The sequence below is a fragment of the Macaca thibetana genome, chromosome 3 (genome assembly GCF_024542745.1).
Source record: "Macaca thibetana thibetana isolate TM-01 chromosome 3, ASM2454274v1, whole genome shotgun sequence".
Lineage (NCBI taxonomy): Eukaryota > Metazoa > Chordata > Mammalia > Primates > Cercopithecidae > Macaca > Macaca thibetana.
Window position 1 is genome coordinate 168,035,795 of NC_065580.1, and position 27,663 is coordinate 168,063,457.

Below are 27,663 nucleotides of genomic sequence, written 5' to 3' on the forward strand. Positions count from 1 at the left end.
CTGCCAGAGCAGACACTATGATGTGCCAGCCAGACATGCCCTCACTCCCAAAGATCAAGGTACTACTCATTCCCCCAGGTGCTGAGAATGTGGCCGGCTGAGAGCTCACAGTCTAGTCCATCCATCCCCAGGAATTGGTCTCAACAAAAGGGAGCTGCCTCGCCCAAGGTTACTTCCTGCTCTAGGGACAGGCCATATCCAGTGACTGGTCTATACACAGATAGAAAGGTCTAGCTCCTTGCCTCAATTCAGGCAGAGATCACTGTGGGATTGGCTGAGACGCCATTGCCACTGCCTCTTCATTCAACTTCTCCCTGTGCTTAATCTTGCTTCCCTTACTTCTACTGGTGTGGTACCAGAGAACACTCTACCACCTATACGCACACTTTAGACTCAGAACTGGTTCCCCAGAGAACACGATCTATGTTACTAGTATCCTTTTACCCATACTGTACTTCCAAGTAATACCTTCTGAAGTAAGTTCAAAGAGTTTTCTAAAATCTCATATTAATCTTAAAAGTAAGCATACCTGATGGCCACATTTAAGACATAACCAAACTGAAGGCTTTTCTTCTGTTTCTTCTTCAGCTTTATCTTTCACTTTATTGTCAGTCTTACAGTCTTGGCAAATATTCCATTCCACATTCACTAAAGCCTTTTTCAAGTTACCTTGTTCCAATCCTTTTCTAATGTGTCTGCACATAGGTTCTATTAAAACAAATAATAAAGAAGGAATATATAAGGTCAAAAATCACTTTCTTCAGTTAATCTCAAAACTTAACCTTGATTCACATTTCAAAAATGAAATTTACTCTGTAAAGTAACTGTTAGATATTCTGAACTTAAAATTGTTTGATGTTTGAATAATACGAGATGAATATGTGAGAAACAGATTTGATACAAATTTGTGAAGTTTTGCTTTCTTAAAGTCCTAAATATAACCACCACTGCCCCCACTACAAATTCATTTCAATTTATTTGGCTATTCCCTTTAAATTAAGGACCTTTATCATATTTATGATTCTCTTTATCTTTAAAGATTTGTAGAAAACATCCTTCATTCAGTCAATGGTACACCTACTACAGGGCAGGCACTGTGCTAGACGCTCAGGAGCCCAAAATTGACCAAGTCACAGCTCTTTCCTTTGAGTAGCTCACATTCCGGAAGGAAAGGCAGCTAAATAAATTAATGTATAAAAATCTCTGAAACATGGTGTAGCAGCAAAAGAAGAGAAGGCTAAAGTCACCAAAAGTGTCACAGGGGAGGTAATATCTGTGCAATCCTAGAAGATAATAATAGTAATAAAAATTGCTGATATTAATTAAATATGTTCTATGAACTTTGTTAAATGTTTTGCATACATTATCTCATTTAATCCTTACAATCACCCTAGAAGACAGTATTATTCCCAATGACAAATGAGAAAACTAAGATTTACTGCCCTCATAACTACTGAGTATCTATGCCAGAATTTAGACTCAAATCTTTCTGACTTCACGGCTCACACTTTAAACTGTGACCTCAGGGAGTGAAGGGCAATCTGAAAATGCCAATGCCAAGAACAAAAACATGTAAAAGTGCATGCTGTCTCCCCAGATGATGGAGTTACACAATGTGTAAAAATGAGCAGTTGAACCTGAGGCTGAAAACTCTGTTGGGGCCAAGATAAGTAAAGAGCTTTGCAAATCACTCTCAAGTGCTGAGTTGTTTCAGGAACATTGGAGGTTTAGAAACTAGTCAAGTGGCATAATTAGCTTTATGTCCAATGATCTTGCACCAAGAAAAGAAATATAAATGCAACTGAGATCATGTGGAAAAACTACCAAATCTCAGTCCTCAAAGAAATACAAACTGGAAAAAGAAGGTACTCTTTTTCAACTATCCAATCAGCACAGATTTTTACAGATGATACTAACCAGTGCTGATGAAGGTTCAGGGAAATGGGCACTTTTCTATGCTGCTAGGGGGCCTGGAAATTAGTAAAACATTCCTGGATGGCAATTTAGCAACAAAATCAAAAGAGCCTTGAAAATGTTGATACCCTTCTATTAAAAAATTATATATGTGTATTAGGAAAATATTTAAATATACACAGAGATTTAGCTATAAAGTTGTTTACTACTGAGCCATTCATAATACTAAAAAGTTAAAGATTACCTAAATCTGTAACAGTAGAAAATTATCTAAATAAATTATGAAATACCCATGATCTTTGGTCAATGCAATAATATGCCATTAAAAATGTTGTTGAAGGTCCGGTACGGTGGCTCATGCCCGTAATTCCAGAACTTTGAGAGGCTGAGGTAAGTGGATCACTTGAGGTCAGCAGTTCAAGACCAGCCTGGCTAACATGGTGAAACCCCATCTCTACTAAAAATACAAAAATTAGCTGGGTGTGGTGGAACACACCAGTAATCCCAACTACTCATGAGGCTGAGACAGGAGAATCGCTTGAACCCGCGAGGCAGAGGCTGCAGTGAGCTGAGATCATGCTACTGCACTCCAGTCTGGGCAACAGAGCCAGACTCCATCTCAGAAAAAAAAAAAAAAAAAAAATGTTGTAGAAGGTTGGGCACAGTGACTCTCATGTGTAGTCCCAGCACTTTTGGAGGCCGAGGCAGGCGGATCACTTGAGGCCAGGAGTTCAAGACCAGCCTGACCAACATAGGGAAACATTGTCTCTATTTAAAAAAAAAAAAAATTAGCTGGCTGTGGTGGGATATGTCTGTAATCCCAGTTACTCGGAGGCTGAGGCACAAGAGAATCGTTTGAACCTGGGAGGCGGAGGTTGCAGTGAGCTGAGATTGCACCACTGCACTCCAGCCTGGATGACAGAGCGAGACTCTTTCTCAAAAAAAAAAAAAAAAAAAAAGTAGAAGACTGTTAAATGACATATAGATTATAAACATTACATTAAAATGCAGATAACAATAATGTACAGTTTTATACCATTTTCATATTTTAAAACATATTCATTTAGAGATATAAACATTAACGATTCAGTCAATGAAATATACCTAAAGTTTCAGAGGAATCATCGATTGGAACAGTTTTTCCCTTTGTCCGTTTCTTTCCCATGTTGGCACTTTATGGATTACTCACTGACACAAAATAATAATCTAGAAAACAAGATAAAGTTAGCTTGAACCAAAAAGAAAGTATGTCTTATATTTATCTAGGAGACAGTAAAATAATGAAGCCACATATATTATGCGTGTCTATCACACTGTAATTTATAAAGACCAATCACATATAATCATCTAATTTTCAATAGGAACTCAAGTAGATAGAATAGTTATCTCCCCTGTTTTTCACAGCATAGGAAACTGATTCTTAGCAAGCTTAAGAGGTTTTCAATACATGTAAAAGGTCAGGAGAGAACCCTGGTCTTCTTACACAGGTCTTGAACAGTCTCAGAACTTGATACTCTTAGGAAGCTGACTCCTCACTACGTACATGTGAAATAATGGTGGCACTTTAATCAGAAAACTGATTTCCTTTCCTTCTAAGCTATCTTTCTTAGCTCTGCAGTCTATGCAAATTAAATGGATAATTTCTCTAATAAAAATTAAAAATAATTCGGACAACAACCTCCTGAAGGGAGTTAGAAATTTTCCAAAACAGCTTCAAAGCTAAATACAAAAAGTGATACACTGTTGTGCATTTTCCACACCAAGATTTCCTATGCATATCAGCTAACTGGAAATTGATTACAACTGCATTCTTGACTATTCACATTATTACATTATTGACAAAACCACTTTGGAAGGCTATGACAAATCTAGCTGCACATCACATCTTCACCTTCTTAGTCAACAATTCAAACTTAGAAAACAAGAAAAGTGCTAAAAGTACATACAGGTCTACCTATCTAGAATTATAGATTTTAGAAATAAATACAAAATATAGCACCCAAGTTCTTGCTTCCAATCCCACTCACTCTAATCGGGGTGGGAGTTCAGTACTACATTCATCTTCCAGTTATGCCATTTTTATTATATCATTCTCTTGATTGAAAGCATTTAACAGTTTCCCAGACCACACTCCCTAAACTTTAGCCTTTATAAATAGGGACCATAGGCCTTTATAAATTTGGCCCCAATGCTCAGCTAATCCTGACTCTCTATTATGCCTCGACAACAAAAACAACAACAAAAAACCCACTAAAATTATAATTATATAGTACTTTTGATCTTCAAAGTCCTTTCACAAACATTATCACATCGGATTTCCATAACAACACTTTAAACAGAGACATTTCACTCAAGGAGAAAACTCAGGAAAAAAAATGGTGAAAGATCACACAGGGTAACAAAAATGAGCTAAAAGGCAGGTGTTGTCTGGATGCGGTGGCTAGCGCCTATAATCCCAACACTTTCGGAGGTCGAGGTGGGAGGATCGCTTGAGGCCAGAAGTTCATGACTAGCCTGGGCAACAAAAAAGCGACACTCTATCTCTACAAAAAAAAAAAAGGTAAAACGCAGATGTTTGGGTTTTCAAGACCACCACTTTTTACCTGCCAATCAAGTCAGTCTCTTTTTGGTTTTTTTTGAGACAGAGTCTTGCTCTGCTGCCCAGGTTCAAATGCTGCTTCTACCTCAGACTCCCGAATAGCTACGATTACAGAGCCCACCACCACGCCCGCCTAATTTTTGTATTTTTAGTAGAGACGGGGGTTTGAACTCTGGGCCAGGCTGGTCTGAACTCCTGACCTCGTGATCTGCCCGCCTCGGCCTCCCGAAGTGCTGGGATTAAAGACGTGAGCCACCGTGCCTGGCCAAGTCTGTCTCTTGTACTCCACTCCAAAACACTTTGTACCCTCCGCGCCTTGATGTCTTTGATTTCTAGCCGTAATGTTCTATCTATCTAAATCTCACCAATCTTGCAAGCTCTCCATTTCAAGGAAGACTTAGACAATCATTCTACTCTAAATTAACCTCTCCACTGAACTTCTCCAGTATTTATGGTATGCTCCAGTCATCTTGTCCCCTTATCAGATATTCTAGTGAATTTCTTAAGTTTTTATCTGGGTTTATCTTATTTCTCTAAGCAGAACCTAAAGTTCTTAGAAAAATAAATGGTTTCAGGCATAGCTTTGGAACTGCCTATAATATCTAGCATAATGTTAGTACATAGTAGGTCCTGAAGAAATACTTCTTGCATTTAAATAGAAAAATAGAATAGTACCTGAGGCATAAAGGATGATTACAAGGTGCAAAGGTAGGTACATAAGAATGAAGCAAACAAGTTCTGGTGAAAAAGAAAAGAGTGAAAAATAAGAAGTCAGAAGTCTGCAGCAGTGAAGACAGACAGCACTAGTAAATCCGGTTTTAGGATTGCAGCAGCTCAAGACTCCATAGGAAACTTGAAAGACGAATTGTTAATTGCTGCAGGCAGAGGACATAGAGGCGTCACTCCAGTGCTGCGGAAAGAGCCCCAGTAAATTTCTGACAACTGTAAAGGCAACTAATGAGTCACGAGGAGAGAATACTGTGACTTCCATCAGCTCTAAAACATCAATAAGCTTACTACACTTTTCAAGTAGTGTCATCGGATGAGTATTAGCGTCCTAGTGAAATGACTCTTCGCAGGACTCCGTACAAAATCTAAATCAAAGATAGTGTTGCCGGCTCTCATATTATTCCAAGTCTCTTCTCTCTCTGCCCTCCCAGTCGTCCCCTGCCTACTCGGTTCCATTAAAAATGTAAGGGTGTGGAAAACTTTGTCAGCAGGTCTTAACGTGGCTTTCAAGTTTTGCGTAGATCAGTCCTCTCCTAGGTGTAGTCAACTGGATAGGTGACAGATCCTGCTTTTCCTACCAGCAGTAAGAACACGGCTGCAAACCCAGCCCCAACCCATAGGGTAGTCCCTGCCACGCGCCACCCACCCACTTGCTCGGCGCCTGCCACACCTCCCCTCTCCTCCTCTTCTAACTGCTCCGATCCCACCGGGGAACCCCGGGGTCCACGGGGTCGAGAAGGGCGCCAGCAGCAGCATCTCATTGGCCAGCTTCTGGAACTGACAAGACACGCAGCCAATGAGATCGCAGTACCGGAAGTAGCCGGGTTACGTGCTTAAAGAGTGGGGCCTTCAAGAAGAGAACGAAGTTGGGGCGGAAAACAGGGGCTCTCCCAGCGCAGGAAGTCAGGCGAGCGACGACTGCCAGGCAGTGCGACCAGAACTCACCCACGGCGACAGAGCCCATAACTGCATCCCCTCATGGGCCTTTGGGCTGGGCAGCCAGCTCCGTCTTCCTCCTGGTGACGAATTGAGAGCGACGGAGCAGAAGCCAGAGTGACCCCTGGAAAGCAACAACTTCCGGAACGCGGCATTATGGGAAGTGGCTAGGCCACCACCTCCCCACCCCCACCTCCCGTGACCATGGGCTCTGACGCTAGTAAATCTGCGCCTGCGTGCGGCTTGCGCCGGAAGTTCGGGCTTAGGGATTTGGTTGTCAATGGGTTTTCTGGTCTCTGACATAACCATGAAGTTATATAAATGCCTCTGAAGTGTGGGCATCTGGTGGTGGTCTGAGCCTTGGAGTTCCCCAGATGGTTACTTTTCTGGAACACATTACATTTGGAGACTAACGGGGAGCGCTTAAATTTCTGTTTCCATAATTCTGTCCTCTCGACTTTTTTTTTTTTTTTTTTTTTTTTTTTGAGACGGAGTCTCACTGTGCTCCCAGGCTGGAGTGCAGTGGCGTGATCTCGGCTCACTGCAAGCTCCGCCTCCCGGGTTCACGCCATTCTCCCGCCTCAGCCTCCCAAGTAGCTGAGACTACAGGCGCCCGCCACCACGCCCGGCTAGTTTTTTGTATTTTTAGTAGAGACGGGGTTTCACCATGTTAGCCAGGATAGTCTCGATCTCCTGACCTCGTGATCCACCCGCCTCGGCCTCCCAAAGTGCTGGGATTACAGGCTTGAGCCACCGCGCCCGGCCTCTCGACTTCTAAAACTGAGTACGTGAGTTGTCTTGAATTTACCTTCCTGCGCCATGTCAGAATAAAAAACGCAGCGAGTTAATTTTTTTTTTTTTTTTTGAGACGGAATATCCGTCTGTTGCCCAGGCTGGAGGGCATTCTTCTGCCTCAGCCTTCCGAGTAGCTGGGACTACAGGCGCACGCCACTACACCCGGCTAACTTTTGTATTTTTAGTAGAGACTGGGTTTCGTCATATTGGCCAGGCTGGTCTGGAACTCCTGACCTTGTGATCCGCCCTTCTCGGCCTCCCAAAGTGCTGGGATTACAGGCGTGAGCCACCGCGCCCGGCCGCGAGAGTGAATTTTTAAAGCAGAACTGAAAGACGGTGTCAAACATAAATTGCGGGAGAGGAGGGGATTTTCAAATATTTACTGTTCATTCTTTGAAAATTTGTAAGTGCGAGGCCGGGCGCGGTGGCTCATGCCTGTAATCCCAACACTGGGAGGCCGAGGCGGGTGGATGACCTGAGGTCAGGAGTTCGAGACCAGCCTGGCCAACATGGTGAAGTCCCGTCTCTACTAAAAATACAAAAAATTAGTCGGGCATGGCGGCGAGCGCCTGTAATCCCAGCTACTCGGGAGGCTAAGGGAGGAGAGTCGCTTGAACTCTGGAGGCAGAGGTTGCAGTGAGCCCAGATCACTCCATTGCACTCTAGCCTGGGCAACAAGAGTGAAACTCTGTCTCAAAAAAAGAAAATATGTAAGGGTACACTTTGTGCCAAGCCTTCCCTCAAATGAATTAAACATAGGCCTCTCTGCCCTGGAGTCTTAGTTTAGTAGAGAAAATAGTAATCCCTACCAAGGGTGCGAGAGTTGGGGGGGTTGCAGATATCTATAGAAAAATAGTCAAAGAATGTAAACAGGTAATTCACCATAAAAAAAAAATTGGGCCGGGCGCGGTGGCTCAAGCCTGTAATCCCAGCACTTTGGGAGGCCGAGACGGGTGGATCACGAGGTCAGGAGATCGAGACCATCCTGGCTAACACGGTGAAACCCCGTCTCTACTAAGAAATACAAAAAACTAGCCGGGCGAGGTGGCGGGCGCCTGTATTCCCAGCTACTTGGGAGGCTGAGGCCGGAGAATGGCGTGAACCCGGGAGGCGGAGCTTGCAGTGAGCTGAGATCCGGCCACTGCACTCCAGCCTGGGCTACAGAGTGAGACTCCGTCTCAAAAAAAAAAAAAAAAAAAAAAATTGGTCATAAAATAAATGTCTATTGTTACTAATCAGATGAAAGGAGTTTAAGATGGTGGCATACTAACCACCAGAGTAACATTTGGTTAAATTTGGGGGAAAACTAGCTCTCTTGCTTTTTACTGCTGAGATAAATTTTTTTGTTTGTTTGTTTTCTTTTGTTTTGAGACTGGCTTGCACTCTGCTGCCCAGGCTGGAGTACAGTGGCACGATCTCAGCTCACTGCAACCTCCACCTTCCGGGTTGAAGCCATTCTCTTGCCTCTGCCTCCTGAGTGGCTGGGATTATAGGCACATGCCACCCCACCACACCCAGCTAACGTTTGTAGTTTTTGGTAGAGGTGGGGTTTCAGCATGTTGGCCAGGCTGGTCTTGAACTCCTGGCCTCAAGTGATCCACCTGCCTCAGCCTCCCAAAGTGCTGAATTACAGGTGTAAGCCACCGCGCCCAGCTTAGTTTCATCTTTCACTTTATTCTGACAACATTATGACATTAAAGTCCAAGAGATATTGGGCTCATCCTTGTTTGGTCTCTGGTGATTTAGATGAGGCAGGACTGAGCCCCCACGAATGTATTATCTCAAAAAGTTAGTAGCAGCTATTATGCAAAGTTCCAAGGCTCAAGTCAAATCCTGGGCATATCCACGGATGTGTGGTAGGGCATAGGCTCCAGCGCTCATGCAAGAAAGAACAGGAATGGGATGAGATAATTTTTTAAAGCTTTATTCTCCAAGCTCCAGAAATGCAGGCTTTTTGCCCCCACCCATTTTAAAACAGAGCCTTAAGGTCATTGTACCATGTGCTTCCTGTCTGAAAGGCTCTTCCCCTTCATCTTCCGGGGTTGGTATCTTATTGTCATTCTGTTCATACCTTATTTTTAATTTACTTATTTTAGAGACAGGGTCTGGCTTTGTAGCCCAGACTAAAGTGCAATCATAGTTCACTGTAACCTTGAATTCCTGTGCTCAAGTGATCCTCACAGCTCAGCCTCCTTAGCTGGTACGGCAAGTGTGTGCCACCCCATCAGCTAACTTTTTGATTTTTTGAAGTCACCGTGTCTCTGCAAAAGCTTGCTGCCCAGGCTGGTCTCAAACTCCTGACCTCAAGCGATACTCCAGCCTCAGTCTCCCAAAGCACTAGGATTCCAGGTGTGAGTCACCGCATTCAGCCTCTATACATGCCTTAAAAGTCACTTCCTTCCAGTTACAGGGCAATCTAGGTAACACAGTCATCTGATCACTCACATCACCTTACTTCTCTGTCCAGCAATTATCCACTATCTGGTAATTTTCTTTTTTTTTTTTTTTTGGAAACAGAGTCTCACTCTGTTGCCCAGGCTGAAGTGCAGTAGTGCAGTTACAGCTCACTGCAGCCTCAGTCTCCCAGGCTCAAGCAATTCTCCTACCTCAGCCTCCTGAGTAGCTGGGACTACAGGCCTACAGGCACAGGACCCCACATCTGGCTAATTTTTGTATTTTTTATAGAGACAGGGGTCTCTCTCTGTTGCCCAAACTGGTCTCAAACCCTGGGCTCAAGTGATCCTCCTTGGTCTCCCAAAGTGCTGGGATTATAGGCATGAGCTATTATGCCTGGCCATAATTTTCTTTTCTTTTTTTTTTTTTTTTTGAGACTGAGTTTTGCTCTTGTTGCCCAGGCTGGAGTGCAATGGCATGATCTCAGCTCACAGCAACCTCTGCGTCCCGGGTTCAAGCGACTCTCCTGCCTCAGACTCCCCAGTAGTTGGGATTACAGGCATGTGCCACCATGTCCAGCTAAGTTTTGTATTTTTAGTAGAGACAGGGTTTCTCCATGTTGGTCAGGCTGGTCTCGAACTCCCAACCTCAAGTGAGCTGCCTGCCTTGGCCTCCCAAAGTGCTGGGATTACAGGTGTGAGCCACTGTGCCCGGCCCATAATTTTCTTTTATTTTTACCTTTATGTTTAGCCCTCAGTTGGATTGGGAAGAAAAACATTTCCAATTACCCTCCTGTCAGCATCTCCTTCAAACTACCCTTTTATTAAGAGGGAAAAATATGCATTCACACGGTTCCTCCCAGCTTGGTTAATGGACGAGAACACCTAAGATAGCTAAGGCCACCATGCATCCAGGCTCAGATCTCCCTAATTGCCCTCCTCCTCCATGATTCAGGGACAAGGAGGATCACCACTGTGTGGGAAGATACTAGAAATGCAAAATTTGGAGCCCCGCCCCTACCTACCGAATCTTGATCTGCATTTCAACAGGATTCCCGAACTATTCCTAGGCACGTTCGAGTTTGAGGAGCATTAACGGACCGATTATTTGTCCCTGAAAAGAGCCCGCTATATAGACTGACAGTGGCAGCCGCTGGGAAATGACAACGGGGTTGGCATGGAGAGTTATTAAGAAGAAAAACTCCAGCCGGGCGCGGTGGCTCAGGCCTGTAATCCCAGCACTTTGGGAGGCCAGGGGTGGCGGATCGCCTGAAGTCAGGAGTTCGAGACCAGCCTGGCCAACATGGTGAAACCCCCGTCTCTACTAAAAAATACAAAAATTATCTGGGCATGGTGGTGGGCGCCTGCTACTCAGGAGGCCGAGGCAGGAGAATCGCTTGAACCCGAACCCGGGAGGCGAAGGCTGCTGTGAGCCGAGATCGCGCCACTGCACTCCAGCTTGGGGGACAGAGCGAGACTCCGTCTCAAAAAAAAAGAAAAAAAAAAAGGAGAAGAAGAAGAAGAAAACTCTGCGACTGAGAAGTACCTAGCAGGGACAAAGCATTCCCTTAGTCGTTCCAGCTGCGTACACAAACACTGGCGGACCCGGCGCCCGACAGGCCAGCTCTAGCTTCCGGCCGCGGCCCTGCGCGCGCATGCGCCGTGCGCCTTTTTTTTTCTGATAGGCCGCTAGGTGAGGCGGTTTGTGAGTTTTGGGTAGCAGTATACTAGAATTTTGAGGTTTCCTTCCGGTGAAAATTGAGCTGTCCGTGCAGCCATGGAACCCGGGTTACAGCAGTGAGGGGGCCGCGACTCAAGGTTAGTCTCGCCTCAGCGCCAGTGGCGAGCGCCACGGGGGTTTCCCACGCTGCAGCGCCTGGCGCAACACTTTGGGAACGTTCCCGGCATGCCTGCCCGCCTCCCCTCACTGCAGGCGCCCATCGGTCGGTTTGGACCTCGGCGTTGCTTCCCGGCTTCAGCAGCCCCGCTCCAGCCGGCGACCTCGCCCCGAGGGCAATCAGGGTGCGAGGGTGGCTGCGTGCTGGGCATTCTTCCTGAGAGCTTCGTGGCTTGGGTCGCGGGGTACCGTGCTCTGTTTTTCAAAAAAAAAAAAATCTGCAAGGAAAAGATATTATTCCACTCAGAAATAGCAAGTTTCAGTCTACGTTCTCTTAAATATATATATATATATTTTAAATAATAGTAAAGGCGAGGTCTCCCTGTGTTAGCCAGGCTGGTCTTGAACAATTGGGCTTAAGCAATCCCCCTTTCTCCCAAAGTGCTGGGATTACAAGCGTGAGCCACCGCGCCCGGCTACAGTCTATTTCCTTACAGCATTCGCTGAAATCTTGAGTCATAAAATTATCTTGAGGGTTTTTTGGAAGGACTGAAATCTCTTAAGCGAAAATAGTTTGGCAGATAAATGACCTGTGACATCACTCCCGTAGTTATCCATTCAAGAGTCCCTCCGTCCCGTACTTCTTCGCTATTCCATTTCATCTTTGCTACCTGCAATTCGATAGGACCCTCTCCCGACTTTGCTCACTCCCTGGGAGACTTTAAACAAATATATAGCTCCAAATAAGTGTTGACTCCCAAAATTATATCTGTAGCTCAGTCTCTCGTAGACTCCAAAACTGTATATCTAACTGCATGCTAGGCATCTCTATTTAACTAACAGTGTCTTAGTAGGCGCTGCATTACTTCAGCTCTCCATGAAGCTCTCCTGAAGCTCTCCATGACCACACCGTCCAAATAAATGGCACATCCATACTTTCAGTAGCTTAACGCCTTGGAGTCATTCTTCCGTGTCTCATGTAATTCATCTGTAAATCCTGTTGCCTCTGTTCTCTCCATGTATCCAGAACCTGAAGTTTACCAACTTGACCACTATAATCCTATCCAAGCCACCATCCTCTCTCCCTAGTTATTGCGGTGTCTATCTGGTTACCCCACTTTTCCTTTCACTTTTCTCCGTAGCAGCAAGTGTGGGGATCTTCGTAAGTCAAACCTCTCTTGTAGCTCTTACGTATCAGTCGGGATAAAATTCAAAATTCTGGCCATGCTTTACTAGTCCCAACATAAACTGCCCCACCTTTCCTTACTAAACTCTTTCATTCCCCCTGTCCCCAGCTCACTGTGCGCTGGCCAGCTGCTCTAGCACCCTCCTACCTCAAGGCATTTGAACATGCTGTTCACTTTCCCTCGAACACTCTTGGCCAAGAAAAACACATGGCATCCTTTTCAGTTCCTTAAAGTCTCTTCCCTACAGTCACCTTAGGAGAAAGGCCTTTCCTGACGACCCCTTGTGCAGTCTCACCCCCCTGCTGCCTTATTGTTTCCCTTGTCCTTGTTTTCTTCAGGTTTCTTCACAGCAGTTATTTACTGGATATAAAAATTCTTTTTTGTTTTTTTTGAAACAGTCTCACATGTTGCCCAGGCTGGAGTGCAGTAGTATGATCTTAGCTCACTGCAACCTCTGCCTCCCCAGTTCAAGTGATTCTCCTGCCTCAGCCTCCCTAGTAGCTGGGACTACAGGCGTGTGCGACCACACCTGGCTAATTTTTGTATTTTTAGTAGAGATGGGGTTTCATCATGTTGGCCAGGCTGGTCTCAAACTCCTGACCTCAGGTAATCCGCCCATCTCATCCTCCCAAAGTGCTGTGATTACAGGCGTGAGCCACCACACCTGGGCTGGGCATATAAATTTGTTTTTGATGTCATGGTATCCTCCCACCAGTAGAGTTGTTTTATTACTTTCATTCATTGTTATCTTAGTGCCAATGCTTGAACGTAAGTGCTTTAGAAACATTTGTTGAAATGATGACCAGGCCGGGCTTGGTGGCTCACGCCTGTAATCCCAGCACTTTGGGAGGCCGAGACGGGTGGATCACAAGATAAAGGAGATCGAGACCATCCTGGCTAACACAGTGAAACCCCATCTCTACCAAAACTACAAAAAATTAGCCGGGCATGGTAGCGGGCACCTGTAGTTCTAGCTACTTGGGAGGCTGAGCCAGGAGAATGGCGTGAACCCAGGAGGCGGAGCTTGCAGTGAGCCGAGATCGTGCCACTGCACTCCAGCCTGGGTGACAGAGTAAGACTACGTCTCAAAAACAAACAAAAAAAGAAATGATGACCAATAATAATAATAGTAATAAGCGGCCCGACACCGTGGCTCATGCCTGTAATCCCAGCACTTTGGGAGGCCAAGGCGGGTGGATCACAAGGGCAAGAGTTCGAGACCAGCCTGGCCAATGTGGTAAAACCCCATCTCTACTAAAAACCCAGAAAGCAGAGGTTGTAGTGAACCAACTCTGCACTCTGGCCTGGGTGACAGAGCTAGACCTTGTCTCAAAAAAAAAAAAAAGGTTTTTAAATTAATAATAATAGCAGCAAGCACACATAAAATTTACTTTGTTGCCAAGCACTTTCCACAAATTCTCATCTAATCATCACAGCAACCCTCTCATCCCAGTTACGGAGTTGGGGAGACTAAAGCACAGATAAATTAAGCCACTTGCCTAAGGTCGTGCAGTTGGTAAGTGGCAGAGCCTGGAGTTGCACCTTGGCAATCTGGTAATAGAATCCAAACACTGGTAACAGAGCCACTCCAACAAAAAACAAAGTAAATGCACTTCCTCTAATAACCACCCAAGAAGTTGTTTTCTGTGTTTCTCAACTCCAAAACAGACTAGCAAATACGTCTATGGAATTCCAATAAGTCCAGGGATTTTAAGTATGTATGAGGATTTTGTTAAAAAAAAAAAAAAAAAAAAAAAAAAAGGTGGGGGCTGGGTGTGGTGGTTCACGCCTGTAATTCCAGCACTTTGGGAGGTGGAGGCGGGTGGATCACGAAGTCAGGAGATCTCAACCATCCTGGCTAACATGGTGAAACCCCGTCTCTACAAAAAATTTAAAAAAAAAATAGCTGGGCGTGGTGGCGGGCACCTGTAGTCCCAGCTACTCGGGAGGCTGAGGCCGGAGAATGGCGTGTACCTGGGACGCAGAATTTGCAGTGAGCGGATATGGTGCCACTGCACTCCAGCTTAGGCGACAGAGCGAGACTCTGTCTCAAAAAAAAACAAAAACAAAAACAAAAAACACCACCACCAAATGTTTGTTACGATATCAAGTTACAAAAGTGGGATATAACATTATACGAAGTCAGTGGTTAGCAAAGAAAACATTGTCATGAGGCCAGGTGAGGTGGCTCACACCTATAATCCCAGCACTTTCGGAGGCCGAGGGGGCAGGTGAATCACCTGAGGTCGGTTTGAGACCAGCCCGACCACCATGGTGAAACTCCATCTCTATTAAATACAAAAAATTAGCTGGGCGTGGTGGTGGGCACCTGTAGTCCCAGCTACTCCGGAGGCTGAGGCAGGAGAATGGCATGAACCTGGGAGGCGGAGCTTGCAGTGAGCCGAGATCGTGCCACTAAACTCCAGCCTGGGCGACAGAGCGAGACTCTGTCTCAAAAAAAAAAAAAAAAAAAAAAAAAAAACAAACTCATAAATGCCATGCACAGTGGCTCATTGGCTCATACCTGTAATGCTAGCACTTGGGGAGGCCAAGACAGGAGGATTGCTTGAGCCCAGGAGGTTGACACCAGGCTGAGCAACATAGCAAGACCTTGTTTCTACAAATAAAAAATGAAGCCAGGCGTGGCAGTGCGTACCTGTGGTCCTAGCTACTCAGAAGTCTGAGGTGGGAGGATTGCTTGGGCGTGGGAGGTTGAGCTTGCAGTGAGCGGGGATCATGCCACTGCACTCCAGCTGGGGTAACAGAGCTAGACCTTGTCTCAAAAAAAACTAATAAACAATATTTACTTAAGAAACTGACCATTCAGATAATCAAACTCCCTGACTTATTCTGTACATTCTAGGTTTCCAGTTATGTCCTCTCTTCTGGCTACATTATTGATACAGCTTTTTGACTACATAATTGGTTTACTATGATGAAATTGCCCATTTATGGTAGCTCAAAATGTCCGCTCAACTATCTAGACACAGAAGAATGTGGTGTCTACTTACTATTAAAAGTTTTTTGTGTTTGTTTTTTTATAGATGGTCTCAGTATGTTGCCCAGGCTGGTCTTAGCATAGGACTTAGTATATTATATCTGAAAGTAGAGTGATGGGGAAGAGACTAATTAAATTGTACAATTTACGAAGAAATCAAATACAATTTTAGTAAGTACCCTTGTTGATGTATTCATTTCTTCTAAGATTGCATATGTAAATTGTCTCTCTTGTCTTTACCTCCTTAGAAACTTACACATGTCCAAAAATGATTGAGATAGAGCAGGCGGAGGCCCAGCTTGCTGAGTTAGACCTGCTAGCCAGTATGTTCCCTGGTGAGAATGAGCTCATAGTAAATGACCAACTGGCTGTAGCAGAACTGAAAGATTGTATTGAAAAGAAGACAATGGAGGGGCGATCTTCAAAAGTTTACTTTACTATCAATATGAACCTGGATGTATCTGAGGAAGCAATGGTAATTCAGTTTTGCTTTTGGAAGGATTGAAACATGTTGAGACTTAAAACATTGGTTAGTGCACTTTTTCTTCTTCTCTTTAATCAGGCGATGTTTTCTCTGGCCTGTATTCTTCCTTTTAAATACCCAGCAGTTCTGCCTGAAATTACTGTCAGGTACGTTACAGAAGTTCTGGCCAACTTTGGAGGTCAAATTAATCTGAGAATAAAAGCAACTCTTGAATTTGTTTTCTGTTCCCAGACAATTGTTTTCTTATATCTTTTCTGTTAGATCAGTAATATTGAGTAGATCCCAGCAGACTCAGCTGAACACAGATCTGACTGCATTCCTGCAAAAACACTGTCATGGAGATGTTTGTATACTGAATGCCACGGAGTGGGTTAGAGAACACGCGTCTGGCTATGTCAGCAGAGATACTTCATCTTCACCCCCCACAGGAAGCACAGTCCAGTCAGTTGACCTCATCTTCACAAGACTCTGGATCTACAGCCATCATATCTACAACAAATGCAAAAGAAAGAATATTCTAGAGTGGGCAAAGGAGCTTTCCCTGTCTGGGTTTAGCATGCCTGGAAAACCTGGTGTTGTTTGTGTGGAAGGCCCACAAAGTGCCTGTGAAGAATTCTGGTCAAGGTTTGCTTTCACATATGTATGTGAAGTCATGTCAAAAATTTTAATAGTAAACAAGATACAGTCATGTGCTGCCTAGTAATGTTTTGCTCAACAGTGGACCACACATAAAACAGTGGTGCCATAGGATTATAATGGAGCACATATAGAAACCTGATACATGGCACTTGATCTTCCCACTATTGAATATCAGAGTGATATTCAGTAATCATGCTGGGACATTTGCTTTTCTATATGAAAAAATATAAATACAAAAAAAGTACCATCTAGGTTTGTGTAAGTACACTCTATCGTGGTGGTACAATGACAAAATAACCTGAAGACACATTTCTCAGAATGTATCCCCATTGTTAAGCAACACATGACTATTAGCGATTTGGAGATAAGTATGTCCCGGGGGTTGTATCTTTATGGGGATTCAATCTCAAGTTGATAGATACGGCAGAAATCGCATGTAGTCAGCATTTTCCCCCTCACCTGACAAGTACATATAGGAGACATTCTGTAAATATACGCTGAATGAATTGAGCTCCTGCCCAAGACACTATGACCCCATCCACTTCCATGGATCTGATCCTTCCCTTATCTTAGTGATGCTGCAAACTGTATACCCTATGAAGTAAGGGGCTTTCTAGAAGCACTAGAGTTGCCACTAGTCTTCTCATTTCTCTACTGATATCCTTTTTTTTTTTTTTTTTTTTTTTTTTTTTTTTTTTTTTTTTTTTTTTTTTGAGACGGAGTCTCGCTCTGCCGCCCAGGCTGGAGTGCAGTGGCCGGATCTCAGCTCACTGCAAGCTCTGCCTCCCGGGTTCACGCCATTCTCCTGCCTCAGCCTCCCGAGTAGTTGGGACTACAGGCGCCTGCCACCGCGCCCGGCTAGTTTTTTGTATTTTTTAGTAGAGAAGGGGTTTCACCGGGTTAGCCAGGATGGTCTCGATCTCCTGACCTCGTGATCCGCCCGTCTCGGCCTCCCAAAGTGCTGGGATTACAGGCTTGAGCCACCGCGCCCGGCCTCTCTACTGATATCCTAAATGAATTTCTGAGAAGATCCATTAATAGTTTGGGATTCAGTAATTCCTACATTTCTAAACTACTGATACAAGGCCGTAGTAAGGGCAACAAATGAGTTTGGGGATGGGATTATGACCAGAATCATATTTGATTAAAATAAATCCCTCTGAGATAAAAGTAGATTTCTTGGGTGGGGTGTGATGACTCACACCTGTAATCCCAGCACTGTGGGTGGCTGAGGCAGCATATCAATTGCAGCCAGGAGTTTGAAACCAACATGAGCAACATAGCAAGACCTGTCTCTACTAAATAAACAAAAGTTATAAAAATTTTAAAAAGTAGACTACTTCTAGGAAAAGGCATTGATAAGTCTGTTTTATAACTTCTGTTTTATGTGCTCTATACATTTTGAAAATGTTTACTTTGGAAATTTCTTTTCAGACTCAGAAAATTAAACTGGAAGAGAATTTTAATCCGCCATCGAGAAGACATTCCTTTTGATGGTACAAATGATGAAATGGAAAGACAAAGGAAATTTTCCATTTTTGAAGAAAAAGTGTTCAGTGTTAATGGAGCCAGGGGAAACCACATGGACTTTGGTCAGCTCTATCAGTTCTTAAATGCCAAAGGATGTGGGGATGTTTTCCAGATGTTTTTTGGTGTAGAAGGACAATGACAGTAAGAGTAGTTGAAAGTATCTTGTCACTGTTAGTCTTTTGATTTTTTTTTCCCACTTTTTCTTGAAAGATTAAGTAAGTAATTTTATTTTAGTTCCATTCTAGAACGTTGGGGAGTGGGGGACAAGAAAAAATAGTATAGCTGAAATGCATCTGTTAAAAATGTCATGATTGAAAGCAGAACTGAGTTTTAAATTACAACCTTAAAATTGTTAGATATTTCTTCACATATCAGCTGCCCATTTAGAAAAAGAAATGATCCACAAAGGTGATGTTGGTGCTCCAATTTGCCAGCCATTCCCAACCCCCTTCTCCCTTACCTGCCTTCACTAAAGAACCCAGAAAAGCTAATTGTTTCCCTTTCAGCCTCTGTTGCAACTAACAACTCTCAGTGGCCTCAGGACACAGCTTTGGCCTTGGGAATTCTGGGAAAACTTTTGCTTCCTGATTAAAGAAACATATGCAGCTAGGCCACCTCCTCCCCCTCTTACTTTTATAAACGCCAAAGTGATGGCTGGAGCTGGAGGAGTTATTTGAACTATGACAGAAGGAAGGACTAAGAGAACCACGAAGATGCCAGTTGCCACGTTGTTGAGCTGCTGACCCAACACCAGCCGCTGCCTATCTCTAGACGTCTTATGAAATAAAACCAGTTTTGTTTAATTTCTAGGCTTTTTTTTTTTTTTTAATAGACGGAGTCTTGCTCTGTCACCCAGGCTGGAGTGCAATGGTGCGATCTCGGCTCACTGCAACCTCCGCCTCCCAAGTTCAAGCGATTCTCCTGCCTCGGCCTCCCGAGTAGCTGAGATTACAGGGGCCTGCCACCATGCCTGGCTAATTTTTGTGTTTTTAGTAGAGACGGGGTTTCCCCATGTTGGCCAGGCTGGTCTCGAACTCCTGACCTCAGGTGATCGCCCGCCTCGGCCTCCCAATGTGCTGGGATTACAGGCATGAGCCACCACGCCCAGCCAATTTCTAGGCTTTTTACTAGCAGTTGAAAGCTAGTTTGTCAAATAGAGTTTTTCAGAGCTTTAGTTTTGCATTTACCCCAGCCTTTTGATACATAAATAGGTGAAGTTTTTCTGAAGTGGAGTTTGCAGTTCGTCTCGTTTTGTATACTCACGCTCTGCCCCTGTTCCTGGGCTTGCCTCAGACAAGGCTGAGGCACGAGTAGGGCTTAAACTTTTTTAACAAGCGTCAACAATTCATCAAATTAGTAATTTAGAAGATTTGTTTGGCAAATTGTATTCTGACATTTTTTTGTTCTGGAAATGGCTTTCCGTATACTTCTTTTTGCCAAATTTTGACCTACCATTAAACACACCACTCAGTTTTTAAGGACCTCCATAAATTGGTTCCAAAAGCATTTATTATTTATTAATTTGCTAGCATGCAGGTTGATACCAGGTGTTGGATATTTCTTGACCAGTCAGACTTGGTTGAGGAATGGAGTTGGGGTGAGAAACAATGCATTAAGTTAGTAAAAAGTTGGAGGCAAACTATGCTTATCACAAAATGAATCAGTAAGTGAAAGATAGCATATATTATGTAATACAATGTAGAAATCTGAAGGAATAAAATGGAAGAAGGCAATGTGGATAGATCTTAAATATAAAGGTTATTAAACATAAATAAGGGTCAGAATGGTATTTAAAGCACAGTGCTTGTATTGGACCTAAATCTTATGTACCTCCCCAGATTTCCTCCCTGCTGCCCATTCCTATTGCCCTGTCAGTTGCCCTGGAAATCCCAGTTCCTCTGCTGCCACCAGACAGCCAGATGGACCAGTTCTGTGTCTAGTTTCTCATTCCTCCAGTGACTAACAGATTTGTATGAAATACCCTACAGAGAATGGAATCTGACATTCCTACCACCAAAGGGGGCAGATGATGCATATATTACTTTAAGCAGCTAAAGTGGCAACTAAACCGCTAAAACTTTTTCAGTTTCTGTACATTATATTAAAAACCAGATTGCTATGCATAATATGCAGATCTCAAATGTCACATAAACACATAGAATGCAACAGAGTAGTTTTACAAGTTTTATTTCCTGGGACATCAGTCAAATTTAGACGTTTATGATTAAGTCATACTAAGCCAGGGAAGTACAGATTTTCCAATCTTGTGATGAGAAAGTTCCTTTGAGAATGGATAAATGTAGTGAAATGTTAGAAATGTTAAGAGTATAAGCAATATAGCTTTCTTAGGTTTCTTTTTTTTTTTTCTGGAGACAGACTCTGTCTGGATCTGTCACCCTGGCTGGAGTGCAGTAGTGCAATCCTGGCTTACTGCAACCTCCGCCGCCTGGGGTTCAAGTGATTCTCCCACCTCATTCTCCCAAGTAGCCGAGATTACAGGTGCGTGTTACCACACTCGCTACTTTTTGGATTTTTAGTAGAGACGGGGATTGACTATGTTGGCCATGCTGGTCTTGAACTCTTGACCTCAGATGATCCACCTGCCTCAGCCTCTCAAAGTGCTGGAATTACAGGCGTGAGCCACCGCGCCCTGCCCAGTTTCTACCAATGATTATATACTTGATATATAAACATCCTTAAATATAAAATGTTCTGTATGATTGCACATAAAAAAATTTGTTCAGCAATGACGATTTATCAACATATTAATGTAGTAACTATTTTGAACTGGAATCACCTATAAAAAATGATAAATCCTGAAAAACCGTTTCAAGTCAAATTATGTTTAAAAGTTACATTTTCTAAAGAAAACAAGTACTGGCAGGGAATATTGGCCACATGCTTTGTTTTATTTTGTTTTTGTTTGTTTGTTTGAAGAGGAAGTCTCGCTCTGTAGCCCAGGCTGGAGTGTGAGTGCAGTGGCGTGATCTCGGCTCACGGCAACCTCTGCCTCCCAGGTTCAAGCAATTCTGCCTCAGCCTCCCGAGTAGATGGGATTACAGGCGCGCGCCACTGCACCCGGCTAATTTTTTGTATTTTTAGTAGAGATGGGGGTTTCACCATGTTAGCCAGGCTGGTCTTGAACTCCGGACCTCAGGTAATCCGTCCGCGTTGGCCTCCCAAAGTGCTATTTATTCTGTTATTAAGAAAGATGTGTATCAGGGAAACTAAAAAATAACAGACCATTGGTGAAATTCCATAAAAGCGACAATGCAGCCAAGGTTTAAAGGTATTTAAGGGCAGATGCAGAAATTACGTTCCCGCCCCACCCCCCTACCCCCAGCGATTATTAGAACTACTTGAGAAAACTGAGTCCATAAAAACTCAGCAAAGGGGCACCACAAGCATTCCACTTAAACACAATCTGCCCATCTGAAGCCATCAGATCGGGGAAGGGATGTAGGTCGTAAAGTCCTTTGCCATCCCTGTGAGGGGCAGAGCCGGGCGAGGGAAGATTCCAGATCAGCGTGGAAGTGTCTGCTGGCTGCCTACAGACACCCGGGTATCGCAAGGCTCCCAGGCGCTCTGGGGCTGTCATCGACAGCTAGGCTTTCTCTTGTGACCCCGGCAGCTCCCGAGCACTCGCAGGCCCCACAGGCAGCCTAAGAGCGCGGAGTGAAGCTCGCCATACTTCGCGCGTGCGCCTTCCTGGGCCGACGTGGCCCGGAAGCACGAGGCGTGGATTTCCGGGATGCTGTGAGCACCAGGACTTATGGGCGGGGAGGGTCACTGCAGCTGCGAGCGCTGCCTTTCGGATCTCGGCTATAGCTTCCGAACACGGGCTTGAGTCCTAAGCTGCGGACTCGCCTGCTGAGTGGGCATCTCGCAGGCCAGCCAGATGCTGCTTTGGGGCCGAGTTGGACTTTTTGTTTATTTTTTGTTGTTGACGCTTACTATCTTCGGAAAAAGAGGCATCGATTCCCATTCTCGGGACTTCCCAGATGTTGCTGCAACTGGGGGATTAGAGGAATGGTGCACCCTGGGACCCAGGTAGTGCCTTCGAAGTCCAAGGTGTTCCTCCATTTTAACCAGGGAATTACGGAAATCGAGGCTTTTTTCCCCACTGGGGGGCATTTGGCTTTTCGGATTTTGAAAACCTGCTCTCCCTCGTTTCTCCCGCCAACAAATTATATATATTATTTATATGTTATATATAACGTATTAAACATATGTATTACATATATGATTACACATAATATATATCATTATAGGAAGAGTAGAAATAGCTGGATTTTAAAGTCACCCACAATCCCATGTCCAAAAAGACAATATTAAATTTTGGTTTTACATTTTATTTTCTAGTATCCTATTTTTGCATGTGTGTATATGTAGGGTTTTCTTTAAAAAGAAAAAAAAAAAATTAGGGCCGGGCGTGGTGGCTCACGCCTGTAATCCCAGCTACTCCGGAGGCTGAGGCAGGAGAATGGTGTGAATCCGGGAGGCGGAGCCGTGAGCCGAGATCGTGCCGCTGCACTCCAGCCTGCGCGACAGAACTAGACTCCATCTCAAATAATAATAATAATAATAATTAATTAATTAAAATTTAAAAAATAAAAAAATTAGGCCGGGTGTGGTGGCTCACGCCTGTAATCGCACCACTTTGGGAGGCCAAGATGGGTGGATCACCTGAGGTCAGGAGTTCGAGACCAGCCTGGCCAACATGGTGAAACCCTGCCTCTACTAAAAATCCAAAAAATTAGCCAGGTGTGGTGGCAGGCGCCTGTAATCCCAGCTACTCAGGAGGCTGAGGCAGGAGAATTGCTTGAACCCGGAAGGCGGAGGTTGCAGTGAGCTGAGATCACACCACTGAACTGAAGCCCGGGTGACAGAGTGAGACTCCTTGTCAAAAAAAAAAAAAAGAAAGAAAGAAAAAGAAAAGAAATGGTGCAGCAATGACTAGCCTTGTGCATTCATTCCCCCCCGCGCCCCCGTCTTTAATACTTCTTTTTTTAGCAGAATTATGGAGGACTATAGTTGAAGATGCAAGGAAAGTTCATGGGAAGGGATGATATTCAACGTAGTTAACAACCAACATGACCTGATCACCATCCATTGGACTAGCCACATGTCTAGGGCTGGAATGGGGTTTTGGAAGACTGATAAATCAACAATTAACACTTTAGCCAGGAATCAGGGGAAGGTCAGAGAAGTCCTAGGGAAATGGCAAGGGCAATGAAAACATTTCAGAGGGTATCAGAGAATTTTACTATTTTAACAACCATTTAAGTTAAACGGTGTATAATAATCATCAGTCCAATTTATATGTTTGCTGTTGGAAAGATAAGGATTATAATCTGATTATCTTGTCCTGTGAAATTGGAGGAAAACTCATCTGTTTAAGTCAAGGAGGAAGGTAGAATGGTCAGAGTTTTGAAGAAGTGTTCAAATAATTACTGGGAGTCCTAGAAAATTACAGAAGTGTGGTACATTTGTTGGGCTGTAATGAAGACACAACTAAGGCATGGGATCATTAATTCTTAGTGGTCTAAAGCTTCTGTTGACTACATTGTTAGTTTTCCAGGCAGTGTTAAACTTTTCTCTGGAAAAAAAAAAAGCTGAAAACAAATAATTGGCTTTGTGTAGTGTTTGGTTTCTCCAGATGAATAGGCTGAAGGAGCAGATGTACAAGAGACTTTGTGGTATTGGCAAGAGAGTGACTGATACAAAAGATCATGAAATCTAAAGTGAACAATGAAGGGAGTAAAGAGAAAAGAGTCCTTACTGTTAAGGAGAAAATATAAGGGCCAATGCAAGGTCAAGATTTCCTTGAAGAATGTCTAGGTGGAAACAGTTAAATGAGGAATCTGGCAAGAGGGGATCGTGACCCAAGAGTGGGGTTAAATTGGGAAAATGTAAGTAGTAATATCAGGATGTGACTGTGGAGTGGCAGATGAAGTTGAATAGAGGAAAAGGATATGAGAGATGAAGATTTTTATAACTGAGAGGCCAAGCAGTGGACAGATATGCCACATGAACCTAATCAGGACTTTAAAAAGACCGTCCAGGATGATGTTTGGAATGAGGGTGGAGAGCCAAGTGTTAAGTGTTTAGAGACTACAAGGGTATGACCAGGAGGCTGGTAAGAGGACAGATGTCAGAAGGTGTATTCTGTTGACAGCAGCCTGAAAAGAATGATTTATTGTTTTAAGGAAAGTAGAAGCAAAGAGGATCCTATTCTTATCTGCAGACCCCTGAGGTAGGTGGGATTTTAAATGATAAACAGCACTCATGAGATGCTGCTGTGGAAGCACTGTCATTAGCCAACCTGTGAACAAGTGTTGAGGGTGAATACTGGCTAATCACAGAGCTACAATTCCAAAGAATATGTGGGAAGGAAGGGCTTTGTAGGGCAGATGGGAGTAGGGGTTAGACCAGCAAGAAAGGACACAGTTTTATGTGGTAGGGAAATATATATACATGTACCTGTATCTCCTTCCTGCCTTCTTGACTTCCTGAGTCCAGACTCAGTATTACAGTTTCCTTCTAGATTCTGAAAATCTGTTTTTCATCAGTTTTAGTTTTAGTCATGCTGTTTCTGTCTTCTTCAATGTTTTCATCAATTTGTGTGTGTGTGTGTGTGTTTGTGCGTGTGTGTGAATTTGGGAGAGGCTGCTAGCAGATGCTATTTTGAACTGGAAATCCACCTATATATTCCTCTAGTACTATTATGGTTATTTTCTTTTATTTTTCTTTTTTTTTTCTTTTCTTTTTTTTTTTTTTTTGAGACGGAGTCTCGCTCTGTCGCCCAGGCTGGAGTGCAGTGGCCGGATCTCAGCTCACTGCAAGCTCTGCCTCCCGGGTTTACGCCATTCTCCTGCCTCAGCCTCCCGAGTAGCTGGGACTACAGGCACCCGCCACTTCGCCCGGCTAGTTTTTTGTATTTTTTAGTAGAGACAGGGTTTCACTGTGTTCGCCAGGATGGTCTTGATCTCCTGACCTCGTGATCCGCCCGTCTCGGCCTCCCAAAGTGCTGGGATTACAGACTTGAGCCACCACGCCCGGCCGATATTCTTTTCTTTTAAATCCCTCTAATATAGTTTGGATATTTGTCCCCACCCAAATGTCGTGTTAAATTGTGGTGAGTTATAGCCGATATATACTGAAATTATTCTTATTGTACATTTATTTTGTAATGTTAGTAAACTATTATATCTTGTTTTCTCAATTGACTCTCTAGGGATCCCAGTTGACAAACAAATGCTCTCCTGGCATATACTACCTATGTAGTGTTGCTGCTATTTAAATACGAAGTTTGCTTTAAACAATTTGGAAATACTTTTTTCCTTCTTTCCAGTGTTCAAGATGTCAAAGCGAGGACGTGGTAGGTCCTCTGGTGTGAAATTCCAGATTTCCTTGGGTCTTCCAGTAGGAGCTGTGATCAACTGTGCTGATAACACAGGAGCCAAAAACCTGTATATCATCTCTGTGAAGGCGATCAAGGGATGGCTGAACAGACTTTCCGCTGCTGGTGTCGGTGACATGGTGATGGCCACAGTCAAGAAAGGCAAACCAGAGCTCAGAAAAATGGTACATCCAGCAGCGGTCATTCGACAATGAAAGTCATACCGGAGAAAAGATGGAAAGTGTTTATTTCAAAGATAATGCAGGGGTCATAGTGAGTAATAAAGGCGAAATGAAAGGTTCTGCCATTACAGGACCAGTAGCAAAGGAGAGTGCAGACTTGTGGCCCCTGATTGTGCATTGCGTGATTCTCCAGTATATTAAAAAAAAAAAAAAGAAAGAAAGAAAAAGAAAAACTTTAAAGCCGTTAAAAAAAAAAGCCATTAAAAAGTATTTGTCCCCCCCAAAAAAAAATACATCTTAATAACAGTTGAAGGTAAAGTACCACCAAGTTTAATAAAGATTAATTAATGCTGAGTTTTATCAGCATTTTTTATGACTGTCACTGGATTTCACTATATTTCTTATTTTGGTAAAGTATATCTGAAAGTAGAATAAAGGGGAAATCCTATCTGTGATTAATTTTGGTAATCAGATACATTTTCTCTAGCAGCCACATTTCTTTATTTTTTTTTTCTGAAACAGGGTCTCACTCTGTCGCCCAGGTGGGAGTGCAGTGGTATGATCACGGTTCACTGCAGCCATGACCTCCCGGGCTCAAATGATCCTCCTGCCTCAGCCTCTCTGAGTAGCTGGGACCACAGGCATGTGCTACCACGCCTGCCACCATGCTGTGTTTCCCAGGCTGGAAGTAGCCATGTGGCTGGAAGTAGCCGTATTTCTATTCCATTGGGTTCTCCCAAGTTTGTGGGTATAAATTATCTTGCCCTTGCCTCTCTAGAAACTTGTGAATTATAGCTGGGCATAGTGGCTCACACCTGTAATCGTAGCACTTTGGGAGGCCGAGGCAAGTGGATCACCTGAGACCAGGAGTTCGAGACCAGCCTGGCCAACATTGCGAAACCCTGTCTCTACTAAAAATACAAAAATTAGCTGGGCGTGGTGGCGTGCTCCTGTAATCCCAGCTACACAGGAGGCTGAGGCAGAAGAATCACTTCAACCTGTGCTGGGGGTGGGGGTGGTTGTAGTGAGCTGAGATCACCTCACTTCACTCCAGCCTGGGCAAAAGAGTGAAACTGTCTTAAAAAAAAAGAGAGAGGAAGGAAGGAAGGAGGGAGTAAGGGAGGGAAGGAAGGAAGGAAGGAAGGAAGGAAGGAAGGAAGGAAGGAAGGAAGGAAGGTAGGTAGGAAGGAAGGAAGGAAGGGAGGGAGGGAGGAAGGACAGAAGGAAGGAAAGAAAGGAATGAATGAACTTGTGAATTATTATAGAATGACTGAGATTGTCTGAGTTAGAACTGCTGGCTAGTATGTTTGCCGGTTAGAAAAAGTTCACTGTGAATGACAAGGTGGCTACAGAAGAAGTGAAAGATTGTATTGAAAAGGGGACCATGGAGCTGAGATCTTCAAAAGTTTCCTGTGACTATAAACCAGGAGATGTCACATATAGCTATGGTACTTTCTTTTGCAGTTTTTAGAAAAAAGCAAATCTATTATGTGTAGAGGAAAAATTATTGAGTACTCTGCTATATTTTCAGGTAACACTTTCTCTGACTTCTGCATTCCCTTTTAAATATCATGAAGCTCTACCTGAAATTACTGTCAAGTGTGTTACAGAAATTCTCTGCCCAGTCTTACCTATATTTTTTGGTATATAAAAATGACTTGTGTGTGTTTTTTGAAGGACCTAGGAAAGCAATATGTTCTTATCAGGTCAAAGTCCTTAAAACAATCCCAGCAGGCCCTACTGAACACAGATTTCAGTGTGCACTTGCAGAGTGATTGTTGTGGTGAAGTCTGTACACTGAATGCTAGAGGATGGGTTACAGAACATGCCTCTGAATATATCAGCAGGGATCCCACAACTTCCATCTCCCAAGAAAGTACAGCACAACACCCAGATCCCGTTCTCACCAGGCTGAGGAGCTCTAGCCAACATAAAAGAAAGGGTATTGTGGAACTAGCAAAGGAGCTTTTCCTATCTGGGTGTAGCATGGTGGGAAACCTGGTGTCATTTGTGTGGAAGGCTTACAGAGCACATGTGA

The 27,663-nt window shown here is 43.8% G+C and overlaps 3 protein-coding genes across 8 annotated transcripts in view; 2 read left to right on the plus strand and 1 right to left on the minus strand.

Annotated features, from left to right (window-relative positions):
• Nucleotides 1-6,348, minus strand: part of USP16 (ubiquitin specific peptidase 16) — a 30,567-nt gene extending 24,219 nt beyond the window's left edge. For 4 of the 6 annotated variants that reach the window (XM_050784718.1, XM_050784715.1, XM_050784716.1 and 1 more), the window contains exons 1-3: nt 6,188-6,339; nt 3,019-3,120; nt 530-708 (exon numbers count right to left, since the gene is read on the minus strand). In XM_050784718.1, the coding sequence (XP_050640675.1) occupies nt 530-708; nt 3,019-3,079 (240 nt within the window). In that variant the 5' untranslated portion in view covers nt 3,080-3,120; nt 6,188-6,339. Of the gene's footprint in view, nt 1-529; nt 709-3,018; nt 3,121-5,188; nt 5,252-6,187 lie in introns of all 6 variants that reach the window. The other 2 variants (XM_050784717.1, XM_050784714.1) reach the window with 1 other exon arrangement.
• RWDD2B (RWD domain containing 2B) overlaps nt 1-18,844 on the plus strand; it is a 1,177,964-nt gene extending 1,159,120 nt beyond the window's left edge. The window contains exons 2-6 of the mRNA XM_050784730.1: nt 11,115-11,184; nt 15,637-15,863; nt 15,951-16,018; nt 16,134-16,496; nt 17,946-18,844. Coding sequence (XP_050640687.1) covers nt 15,657-15,863; nt 15,951-16,018; nt 16,134-16,496; nt 17,946-18,180 — 873 coding nt within the window. The 5' untranslated portion in view covers nt 11,115-11,184; nt 15,637-15,656 and the 3' untranslated portion in view covers nt 18,181-18,844. The remainder of the gene's footprint in view (nt 1-11,114; nt 11,185-15,636; nt 15,864-15,950; nt 16,019-16,133; nt 16,497-17,945) is intronic.
• Nucleotides 18,845-21,779: 2,935 nt separating this feature from the next.
• LOC126950744 (60S ribosomal protein L23-like) lies at nt 21,780-26,789 on the plus strand. Its single transcript, XM_050784736.1, is given in 3 exon segments — nt 21,780-22,091; nt 25,396-25,681; nt 25,683-26,789. Coding segments are annotated over 2 exon segments (522 nt in total). The 5' UTR covers nt 21,780-22,091; nt 25,396-25,403; the 3' UTR covers nt 25,927-26,789.
• The last annotated feature ends 874 nt before the right edge of the window (nt 26,790-27,663 follow it).